The sequence below is a fragment of the Ctenocephalides felis genome, unplaced genomic scaffold, assembly GCF_003426905.1.
Source record: "Ctenocephalides felis isolate EL2017-DRISC unplaced genomic scaffold, ASM342690v1 CF-g0.4_SCAFFOLD_03570, whole genome shotgun sequence".
Classification (NCBI taxonomy): Eukaryota; Metazoa; Arthropoda; class Insecta; order Siphonaptera; family Pulicidae; genus Ctenocephalides; species Ctenocephalides felis.
The window spans coordinates 25134448-25147245 of NW_020539724.1; the positions used below are offsets into that span (position 1 = coordinate 25134448).

The 12798-nt window shown below is 28.7% G+C and overlaps 1 protein-coding gene across 1 annotated transcript; it reads right to left on the bottom strand.

The window, feature by feature from the left end:
* Positions 1 to 6971: 6971 nt before the first annotated feature.
* Positions 6972 to 11597, bottom strand: LOC113383651 (venom serine protease Bi-VSP-like). The gene is made up of 4 exons (XM_026621901.1): positions 11510 to 11597; positions 11112 to 11213; positions 9632 to 9813; positions 6972 to 7134 (listed from the first exon to the last, which is right to left on the bottom strand). Exons 1-4 carry the CDS (start codon positions 11595 to 11597, stop codon positions 6994 to 6996), a joined length of 513 nt encoding a protein of 170 aa, XP_026477686.1. The 3' UTR covers positions 6972 to 6993.
* Positions 11598 to 12798: the final 1201 nt, after the last annotated feature.

The window sequence follows — 12798 nt, forward strand, 5'->3', positions numbered from 1 at the left end:
GAGATTTAGGTAGATAAAATTTTCAACTATTTATTTGGAAAATAAAGTTATCGCTATCAATTGAATCTAAACATTGCTATTTCCAATTGATATCTCTAAGACACATTTATGATATTTTTGATTATATTTATAGCGCACAGACACTAGTGCTTGTATGTCCTAAAATTATTAGCTCATTATTATAAATTTTATTGAATTAATATTGTTTGACTCATCACACCACAAATGCAACTTTCGACACAAATTCTGACTATAATATTTTTGCAAACTTAGATGAATCTTTAAAATTAAAATACTTGCCGCAGAAACGTAAAATTTTAGTATGTTGTTCAATTTTTTTCAACAGTTAATTACGAAGCAACGGTTCGACCAATCTTTGTCCAAAAGTAATCAGCACGATCAAATAATATCTTTCGAATAGTTTTTGAATTTTTAAAATCGGTTCAAAATTTTTGGCTCAAACATAGATGAATAATTTTTCACTATCCTGCTAATTACAAAAAAAAACGGCTCAGCCGATTGTATCAAAAATATATCCGACGCAAGTGCCTATCAAGTTTCATTAAATGGTTTTTAAATTTTTAAAATCGACTCAATCGTTTTGAGAAAACGTCGATGAAAGGTCTAATTTTGATAAACGCCAAAAAACGCGACCAATTTTTTTACATTTTGACGAATTTTCAAAATTGAACAAATTGTCGTACGGCCGTAATAATTAAGTATGATCTAGCAGACCATGATACCAATCTCGAAAAAAAAAATCATAAAAATCGTCAAAAAAAAATTTCAACAGTTAATTACAAGAACACGTGCCAGCGAATCTTTTCCAAAACTAATCAGTATCTTTCTCAACTAATATCTTTCGAACGGTTTTTGAATTTTCAAAATTGATCCAGTATTGCGGGATAAAACGTGGACGGAAAATTTTTCAGTTTTCTGCGATTTACAAAGAAACGCTTCGGTTGATCGTCGCGCAAAACTGATAAGCACTAGTCCTCATCGAGATGCATCGAATGGCTTTTAAATTTTTGAAATCGTTACACATACTTTTTCCAAATTTGGTCTCATTCGATTCAGAATGGCTTGAAACGTCAAGAAAACATAAATTAGCGAATCGGTTTTTTTAATGAAAACATGAACTTCTCCTTCGGGAAGTTAATAATCAGGCACTTTATAAGCACTAGTATATTGAAGAAAAAATATACATCAAGCTTAGGGGTCATTTCTTGGATAAACTAATAAACTATATTCATCTATATTCATATGAGTTCGTAGTAACAAACCGTCAAAAAGCTATGTAATTGTGTTCGATCAGGGGTTTTGCACGTGAAACCTAACTTCGTAAGTAAACCACGTAAGTATGTGTTATTAAGGAGATATCAGAAAGTTGTACTTACTGTAATATAGTCTATGAACTTAAGATAAAGTTGTTATTTTGATGTTTTATACGTTTTGTAGGTTAGCTTTTATGTGTAAAACGGCTGATTGCGCAGCAAATACATAACATTTTGTCAATTTATTACTACCAATTTATAAGAAAATACCCCCATAACATTGCCATAACACACTTATTTTATCTCAGAATTAGCACCATCATGTAAAATATCTTAAGAAAATCAATATATATCTTAAGAAAAATCAAAAAAGTTTGTCATCGGAAAACCTTTTTTAAAGCCTCGAAAAGTCAGCTCATGGTCTCAAAACTAACAAAATTGCAATAACTAAGTAAAACTGGCTTTTTATTAAGAGAAGTACCAGAAACTTCACGATATGTGTAAGTGTGACAATAATATTTTAAAATTTTGACAGGTCTCTATTCAAAAATTTGATGATTCTTTTTAATAAAAATAAATAAGTAGTGATGCTTTATGCGAATTTCTTGGGCCGTAATGAAATAGTGGAAGATATTTTATTGTTAACAAATATATTATTGTAAATACTGTAACTTTTATTATTCGTATTTTATAGACAAAATATATGAGCTTTTAAATTGGACGACAATGTTTATATAAACATACTAGCAAACCGAGCGAACTCCGTTTCACCACCAGATGGTTTCATTTTATGTAACATTTTGTTTGGTTAAAGGAAAGAATTAAAAGATGAAGGAAAAAATTACCTGCTGTTGAAATTCAATAAAAATTGCATAATACACGTGATTGATTTGATGGTTTCCAATTGAAATGTTAGGAAACAAATAACTTATTTTTTTATTTTTTTGCACAATTTCACAGTGAACACAATGCCGGTTTGTCACATGAAATTAACTGAGCAGAGAACAATGAGCAGCTGTCAAACAAATGAGTACAATCACACAAAAAATATTAGTTTGTAGTACATGCTAAGTATCAGAGATGACGCTGTATGTGAAAAAAGGAAAAGTGTTTTCCGCTTTTCCGTTTGAATCTTTCTTTAATGTTCTTTGCTATAAACCTCACGGAGCCCGAGACCTTTCCAACGAATGCAAAATCGTCGAAATCGGTTCGTGCGTTTTGGAGTTATATCGTCAGGAAGGAAAACCCGACTTATTTTTATATAATAGAAATATAAAATATATGTGAAAAGTAAATCAACAAATCTATATCAAGCAGAATTAGAATAAAGGATCCTATCTCATATTTCAAAGCATTATATAAACTGAATTCACAACTCATAATTTAGAACTTTTATAATTATTTGTTATCTAACATTGAGTGAAAACATAAATATAATATAAAATATTCAAACTGTATGGGCGAGGTAGGGGCTTATTTATACTATAATAGGGGTACATAGTAATAAACATTTTTCAATAGGATATTTTAAACGATATTAAAATATTTCTTTATATTAAACATGTAATAAACCTTAATATTGTCATCGCTACTATCCCGCAGGCCGACGAAAAAAACAGAATTGTGCAAGTGCATTATTTTTGACAGATAAAATAAAATTTAACTTATTAAAATTGAAATTGAATTTATCGAAGGACATTTGCAGATAACAGGCAAAAATGCAGAAAATGGCAATTCACTTGATTGATTGATTGATTTAATTGATTGAATGATGATTCAAATACTATTTGAGTCTCGTTGACAGCACCTGACAAAATGTGAAGAAAATGTTTTCTTTTGGGAGAACGAAGCATTCGATGAGAATAGTTCAGAAACATTTTATACATATACGGGGAAACCTCTTGATTACTTTTTGCAGGGACAGGTCCAGCCGTTTAAGAGATTCGGAACGAAGAGTGCAAAGCGATCATCTGATTAGAATAATTCAAAAAATATTTTGCCTATTTTGACAATGTGAAAAATTTATTAGTTTTTGGGGAAGGCATTTTTTTCAATTAAAAAAGTGTTTTCATAATATATTATTTTCAAAAATATATATTTTTTTTAAATAGATTAGAAAATGATTTGGAATTGGTTTTAATTTTAATTCAAGCTAAAATTCTAGAGCTTACCTTTATCGATACCAACCTTGGTCAACTCTATATAATGGTATATATTTTGTCCAGCGCAAAAATTAAAAAAAAAAACTGTTAAAGAAGAAATAGTTAAGAATCACAGGGCGATTTAAAACAAGTTTTTGTTTCAATCCGAAAGTTTGTGCGTCATATAGCAGAAGATTATTACAGCATTTCCATACCTATACTTGCTCTTACCTACATATATAGTACTTTTAACGACGATGTATCAATTTGAGTAAATCCTGTTTTTGAGCAATTCAAATTCTTAAAACGTGTCCCAATCTATCAAATAAATATTCGTATAGACGAATAAAAAATACAAATTTATGTATATAATTTTGTTAAGAAATTGTTGAATTTGTAGCCATTCTACAAAAATTTTGAAGGCCGATTTTAATCATTCTCAGGTTGCAAATTAGAATAATTTTAGATAAGAATATATCATTGATAATGGTACAATAAAACTAAATATAATCTACATTAATGTGTCCATCACAGTGTAAACGTTTGGAACGAGTGAGCACAAACTAATCTCGGGTTCAATCCCAAACTCGACCAGCTCAATATCTAGCAGTAAGATATCAAATTTGCACTTGATGTTATAGATCTCAAATACAATCTCAAGTTATCAAGTTAATCACGTTTTAAAGTGTAGTGTTGAAATATCAAAAAAATATGAAACAACAAGAACCCTTATAACTTAGAAATCGTAAAAGAAATTATGATTTCATAAAAAAAATTAATTTTTTATAGTAGCATTATTTCTGCAATGCGTAATTGTTACTTTATATCAGAATATTTTTAACTTATATATGAAAACATAAGACCAGCAAAAATCTTATATATGATCCTATTTGAAAGTGCAGCAATAAATTTATTTTTTGGAAACTTGTCAAATTATGTTTTCATCCTACTATCGGTAATATTACAAAAGCCCAATTCATAAACATTACCATATAGTACAAAAATCTATTGAAACGATACAATATTTTTAAAGATAATCATTGGATATCGTATAGAAATCCCAAAAAATCAAGGATTATGCTTTAGATTATTAGATTTTAGTTTACTTTAAAAAGTGTTTAGTAGTAACAGTAATTGAAAATTTAAAGGTAAATTCAGTTTAAAAAAATTACAAGAAATAAACTTAATTAATAGTTACTCCAACTTTGCTGATGAATATTTCTCATACTTGGTATCCCAAATACTAAATCAAGGTTATGTATAGTGTTGTCAATGTAAAAAATGTGCACATGAATTTTATATTCTGCATGGGTTAAATATTGTAGATATTATTTTGTAAAATTTCTTTAAAATTAAAAATAAGACATTCGATTTATTTGACGGCTGCCTGTCCCATTTTACAACGCCTATGGGGTAAAAAGAGGCAGATGACAAATTTTAGAAAAATAGTAAAACACACATTTCTAAAATTAGAATTTAACTGGGAACTTTACTGAACATAGTTTGATAGTTGTTTGTTTGATAAGTGTTATGTGTTGTGATGTAGTTAGATATTATTATATCTTAAAATCAAATTGAATGTTCGATGTTACCAAGTCAATTTAGTATCCAGATGCAGCTCTAGATATTTAACAACTCTTGTCTGCGGTAGCATTTTATTGAAAAAATTAGCTGATGAATAATGGATACAATTATTTCTGGATAGAAAATATAATACGTATAGACTTTGACAGTTTACTACAAATCTCCAAAGATCTTCAAATTTATGAATCTCCAAAGTTTCAGCCAATGTTCGACTTCAGATACGTGAGAATTTCAATATTTGAAAGAAAATGGTTGCTTTTTTTTAATTTATAAAGCGGGCCATGATGTCGAACCTTGTCAAGGTGTTATTGAAAAGCACTTCAAACTTCACTTCAAATTTCAAAATCTTCAAATCTCTGAATCTCCAAAGTTTCAGCCAATGTTCGAATTTAAATAGGTGAGAATTTCAATATTTGAAACAAAAAGGTTGCATTTTTTTAAAGTTATAAACGGGTCATGATTTTAAATCTTGTCAAAGTTTTATCGAAAGCTTGTCTTATCCAAGACACACCTCAGAACAGTATAGATGTGATTTGGTTGGAGTTCTCAATCTTTTCAGTCACTCGGTGAATTTGTTCTAGAATTGACTGTTTCTCTTGGAAACCAAATTGGTGATTTGGGATAATTTTTGAGTCCTGCAAGTACAGTGGCTTCTCATCAGTATTTCAAAAAAATGGTATCGTTTATAGGAAGGCTGATAAAATATCTCAAAGGGTTTTGGAATCATAATTATCTTTGCTGATTTTTATATGATTGGAATTACCTTGAGGCTAATACTTATTGTTAAAAATCTGTAGCTCTCATTAAATAAATAGTTCAACAGTATGTTTGGAATATTGTGGACTTCAGGAGATTTTCCAAAAATAAATTCATCATATCTTATAAAATAAGTTTAATTTCATGTAGTTAAAGGTGAATCTTGCTTTATCTGCTCTTTGTTTTAATAAAAGTTTTTATTAAATTAATAATAACATAATATATATACATTTTAAATATATTATTCTATTCCTTTAAATTCTATCACAATACAGCGATATTAAACATTGTAGATATTTTGGCTAATCTGAATATTTGTTCGATATATTAGCTGTAATCCTTATTTCAGCTTATGAATAAATAAAGGATAATATTTAATATAGTTCTTATAAAATATATTAAGTAGATTACAAATATAATTGAATTGACCGAGTTGGCCAGGATAAAATAAATTGATCAAATTTGTGATGAGGTATATGGGTTCGATGAATAATAATGAGGAATGATTACAATATTGCGAAAACCAAAATTTATGAGTAGTTTCAATTTTAGATATTCTCACCTCATAAAATTATGCTCTATTATTACATACTATAATAATATTATAGAACAAATTATTGTATTTTTTGAAATGTGTATCCTTTGATTATTAATGGATTTATAATAAATATTCAATGATGTAATGATTTTGGTCTTATAAAATTAATTTTTTGTCGCTTATGATAACTGACCAAAATAAATTTTGCAAAATAGAGATAAAATGCAAAATTGGAACTGTTTGGTCCAATCCAGTAAAAAATAGTTGAAAAATAGTAATACTTATGAGCCAATGTTATGGCAAGGCTATGACAGTTTCCATTCAAAATCGTACTAAATACTGTCAAAATGTCATGTATTTGCTGTACGACCAGGTGTCTTACACAAAAAATGCGACTTTACCCATATTTTATTAAACCATATTACAAAAATCCAGTTATCATAACATCTTTTTTTTGACATACATTTTCTAGGTTAGGTTTTTGCAACTAGTACTGCACATAGGATTTTAACAGTTTTTAGTACCACTTTATATGAAAACTGCTACATAACATAGCCTTGCAATAACATTGGTCTATTTCATGGTAGAATCGGCTTCTTATTCTCGAATATAAAATATTTTTGGGTTTTCAAAATTTCCTAATGAATATCTGGTAAATTTTTAGTATTGAATAGTTTATTTTAGTTAATAAGGGAAACAATTAAAGCAACTTTGATTCTATCCATGGCAAAAACTGTGACACTCTGGTATAGACTCCAGGAAATCCTGGTTCAGCGCATTTGAATCCGTAAGAAACCACACCTATCAGGTAATAATGGTATCCGTCTCGGTTATCATTGATCTAAATTTAAAAACGTAAATTTATAATTAAATCAATTTCAGTGTACGATTGAACATAGAAATGATCAATGTTTTAATGGATGATCTATTCCACATATGAATGATGACTGTTCGACAAATGGATGATGTAAATAGATGGAAAACTGCACTTATTCCCCAATCTCCATTCTAACTAAAAAACAAAATTTTTACTTCCCGTAGGGTGAGTTATTGTAATCGTCCAAAACCCAAAATTTTTTGTATATCTTCATATTTCATAGGTTTCTGAATATTCTGGCATTCCTTAGAATAAAATTATGTGTGTGTATGTGTGGACACAATTTTTTGTCGACAATTTCGGGCGTACGGAACAATTTGAATGATTCAAAAAATACCGTGCTGATTAGTTTTTGGTAAAGGTTGGACCGGCCGTATCGTAGATACGAAGCAAAGAGTGCAGAAAATAGACATCGAGTTTTTGAAAAAACAGAAAATCCAATTTGATTGATTTAAAAAACCTTCAATTCGTAATAATGGGAAGAAGTGGTGATTAGTTATTGACAAAGGCTGGTCCAGCCATTTCGAAAATAAAGAGTAAATGTGCAAAAAATGGCAGTTTTTGAGAGAACTAAGCATCCGATTTGAATGATTCAAATATTTTTTCGTTTGTGTTTGCAAAACGATTGCTTTTGGGGAAAAAATATTTAAAGTTTTGTTTTTAATTTTCAACAAAAGTTCTTTTTTGAACTTGAAAACATTTAATACTTCATTACGGTGCGGAAAATCCCAGCAATTTGCCTTTAGGCACGTTGCCATATACCACTAGCTATAATTTTTGCTTCAATAACATAACTATGTAAAGTTTTAATGTCAAATTTCGCAGACATTAATCATGCTAGCAGGTTATATGGAAAAGATCCTCGGATCGAATCTCGGTACTATGTACAAAAGTTGAATCCAGAAATTACTACGAAAAAATTGAGTTTTGGATCAGAGTATACGTGAAGCCAAGGGACCTGTATGAATTAGAAATTTCATTACAATAGAATATAAAAAATGATGTCTTTAACAAGTTAACTGTGTTGACGAATATATGAAATGCAAGAGTTATGGAAAAGTGGCAGTGTTTGGTGAATTTCCTACCTATTTTAAATAGTAATATCTTCAAAATACTCTAAATATCTTGTCATTTAAGAATGTATTTTGCTTCCAAGAATTCCGTTTTACATACGAAACGGTCATTGGCATTCAGAATATATTCTAAAATGTTAGGATGTTGGGTATATTTTAAGATTGTTTAAACCAAGTAGTTGTAAGAATGATTTTATCTCAAAGCTTATCCCATGAACACCCGAAATATGAAGAAATATAAATCATTAGGATTGAGATTTAGCTTTTAAATAAAATTTAAACATACCATTGTTAACTTCTCGTAGAGCAAGTTAATCGTAAAAAAATCGAAAATTAGAATAATTATATAATTTTACGTTTCAGTGGTTTCTGAACATTTTGTCATACTTTAGAAAAAATCGATGTTGTGTGTGTATGTGTTTGGATACAAATTTTAGTCGATGATTTCGGGAACACGGTTCAGCAAAAACAATCGATTCCTATTGATAAGGCAACGTGCTAATTAGTTTTTGGAAAAGGCAGGTCCAGCCGTTTCAAAGATACGGCAAAAAGTGCCAAAAATGGTAACTCAGTTTTTAAGAGAACGGAGCGTCCGATTTGAATAATTCAAAAAACATTTTACTTGTATTGACAAGATGAAGAACTGATTAAATTTTCATGAAGGCAGGTCTAGCCATTTGGCGGTCAAAAATGATCATTTGACATATGCACATCAAATTATCAGATATTATGACAATAAGTATACATTTTTTTACATTCCTATGGGTTCCGTTCCAATGTTTATCAGTTAGACGTCGACGCGGCGCTTACGCGCTTTGATATTTAATCTCTATGCAGTTAAAGTGCTTTGAAAAAAAGTTCAGAATTTCCAAAATATTTCAAAATAAAGATTTTTTTCTAAAAGAAATCTTTTTTCTAAAAAAGTAAATTGTTGTTATATATAGTATATATATATATTGTTATATATATATAGTTTCTCAAAAATCGAATTTTTTCAAAATAATTTTTTTTCAAAAACGTTAATCTTTTTTAAGAAAAAAAATGGTATGGAAAGTTCCAGCATATAACAAGCTAGTTATATGCAAGCCTTCTACAAAGAAAGGTGTCAAAATGAGTATCATAATGTCAGCGACAAATTGATGTTATGATAATGAAAATGTTAATATTGATATCATAATATGTTTGCCAATGAATACGTTATGTTGTCGTATATGCTTACCAATGGCAACATAAGTGAAACTGATCCTCAAGCCTTTTACTAAGAAAGGTGTCAAAAGGTAAATCATAATGTCAGCGATAAATTAATGTTATGAGAATCAAAATGCTGATAATGATACCATAATATGTTTGTGAATGAATTAGGTATGTTTTTGTATATTGCTCACCACTGGCAACATAAGTGGCCCACCGCTGTCGCCTTGGCAAGCATCTTTGCCACCATTGGCGTATCCAGCGCACAAAACCCGTTCATCGATTATCTGAGCTTTAAAGCTCGCGTAGTTTTCCTTGCACTGTTCATTGGTCACCACTGGTATTTGAAGTTCTTGAAGTTTAGTAGCTGAAGGCCCACCTAAATAAAAGAAAACAATTAAATTATACTGTTAATTATCTATAAAATAGAATTACTCTTAGTAGTTGGTTTAAATTGTACCTAAAAGCCTAAAAATATTGCAAACATCCTAACATTTTAGAATATTTTATGAGAAGCCAGAGACAATTTCCTATTTGAAATGGAATTTTGGAAGCAAAATATTTTCTCAAGTGTATGGATGTTTAGAGCATTTTGAAGATATTATTATTAATAAATATTATCTATAACATAAAAGATATAAAACGATTGCTAAAATATAAGGTCATAATTTTATTATTAATTGTTTTGTGCAATATTTCCGAAACACAGATTTATAATATCGAGAGTTTTAATAATTGTATTATTTTGTTCCAGACTTCTAAAATTAACTCTGCGACATTTGTTCAGAAAAATAATTTTTGAACTTGAGTAATTATAGTGTAAAATCAAATCGAAAATTAAATATAGCTATATAACAACAATAATACATATCAAACAAAAACTATCGAACAATGTTCAATAAAACTTTCAGATTTCCCGTAGAGTAATTTAATAGTAATGGGCCAAAACATCTAAATGAAAAATTTTGACTATCCTTACGTTTTAGAGGTTTCTGAATATTTTGGCATACATGGATATGTATAATTCGTCGACGATTTCGGGCATGTGAATTAACTGATTTGAAAAATTCAAAAAGCATCGACTCCTATTGATAGGAAGATGTGCTGATTAGTTTTTGGCAAAAGCAGGTCCATGCCATACCCCACTAATTTTATTTTTTTTTTATTAGTTAGGTTATTCAATCAAAACAATGCAGTTTCATTACTAAATTGAGCACTAAATTTGTAAATTATAATCTAAATACATACATACATAAAACATAACAAAAAAATCACTACAATCATAAATTTGTCATAATCAGTCTCTTTGTTTTTATATATATTATTACAAATGAGATAAATACAATTTGTTTTAAAATATAGACATCTTTTATCCTTACTTTAAATAAGTATCATGAAAAATTCTATACTTTATTTGTTTCTGAGATAAAATGGACCTATCACCCGCATACTCTTAAGCCCGATATCTACCTATATGATATTAGTTATCCCAGTTTTACTATTACAATTGTTCATTTTTTAAATAATATGATTTCCTATATATAATAATATGTCCGTACTGCTTTATTGTTTTGATTAAATTTGTATATTTTTTTAGTTTGAAGTTCGTTTGGTAATATATGCACCTTATATCCTAATGTTATACACAACTATATTTATTTAAAATAAAAAAATTACCAAATCGTAAAGCTCCCCAACCAGCGACAAATGGAAATTTGCGAACGTAGTCATCATTCCTTACATCACTTGGTGTTGGCAGACATATTGGTTTTACAGATTCTAAAGAACACATCATTATAAAAATAAAGAATTCAAAACATAAATGTCTTTAAATCCTATAATTATACAAGATTGTGTCAAACTTTAAATAAAATTAGATTATTATTTATCTAATAATTTGGAAAATGATGTATGTTATTTTATTATAATTAGTAATTCGTTGCTAAAATGTAATGCATAATGATTGTTGTATGTTTTAAAATATTATTTAGTTATATTATACTGACCAGAAAATGTAACAGGACTACGAGTGTTAAAACAGCAATATCATTTGTAGAAGACTTTCTGTTATATTGTTCGTGCATGATTTTCTGCTATCGGAATATCTATTGGATGTGCACCATCATTGGTGGAAGCTAAGTCCAGTTCTCCAAGACGCACCATTTCCCTAATGAGGATAAAAGAAAATAAAATTTATATTTCATCTAAATAAGAACTGAAATCATTAAAGGTCTTAAAAATTCATTATTAACTACCCGTAGGATAAGTTATTGTAATCATCTAAATCGAATTTGAAAATGTTTGCATTTCTTCAAGTTTTAAAAGTTTCTGTACATCTTGTCATGCCGCAGAAAAAATTAATGTGGAGTGTGTAGGTGTGTGTATATGTATGTTTGGATACAATTTTGTCAACAATTTCGGCACCACGCATCAACCGATTAGAATGTTTCAAAATACATTCGATTCCTACTTATGGGAAGACTTGCTGACTAATTTTGTCAAAGGCAGGTCCAGTCATTTCGAGGATACGGAGCAAAAATGCCAAGAATAGTGATTCAGTTTTTGAGGTAAAGGAGCACCCAATTTGAGTGATTTAAAGAACACGAGTTGATTAAATTTTTGAGAGTGTAAGGCCGGCGGTTTCGGAGATACAGAAGATTAAGTAAAAAAGATATATTTTGTGATCATTAGATATATGCACATCAAATGATCAGATATTTTATAGATTTCTAATATTTTTTGGGTTCCGTATCAAGATTTTTAAATTCGAAGTTTACTTATACGGTTAAAACAAGTTTCGAAATCTTAAATTTTTTTTTCATTTTCTAAAAATATACAAAGTTTTATACTTCAAATAAAATTTTAAATTAACAATTCAGTTTAAATATGCATATATTTCAAATGCGATATTATAACAATAAGGAATATATCCTCAGATCGGCATTTCTTGTTAATATAAACATTTTTAAGTGTTTTGTGCGATAAGATTGTCACTGTATATTATATGAACGATAAATTATAATATAGTAATATAAATTATCTCTTTGAAAATATTTTAAAAAGTTATTATTAAACATTGATCAATATTTATTAATAAAGATAAAGTTTCAATATTTACCTATATTTTTTCCTCAATTCTTTATTCTGGTACGGGAAGTTTTATACCTATACTATTATATATAATAGCAATCCGATATATAGTAATAAAAAAGCCTCGTCCGTCCGTAATTTGAAAATTTGCCTAAATTTCAGGCGTCCAAAATCTATTTTATTAAGGATTTAAATGTAATTTAAGCAAAACTGCCATGCGCCAGAAACTTCAATTATAATATGTACTAATACTCTTCAACATCATTGATGTGTT

Coding starts and splice junctions, on each gene's coding strand:
- LOC113383651 (XM_026621901.1), bottom strand. CDS start 11,597: ATGGTGCGTCTTGGAGAACTGGACTTAGCTTCCACCAATGATGGTGCA. Junction 11,214..11,509: donor AGCAGAAAATCATGCACGAA/CAATATAACAGA, acceptor TGTGTTCTTTAG/AATCTGTAAAACCAATATGT. Junction 7,135..9,631: donor GTGGGCCACTTATGTTGCCA/GTGGTGAGCAAT, acceptor TTTTAAATTTAG/ATCAATGATAACCGAGACGG.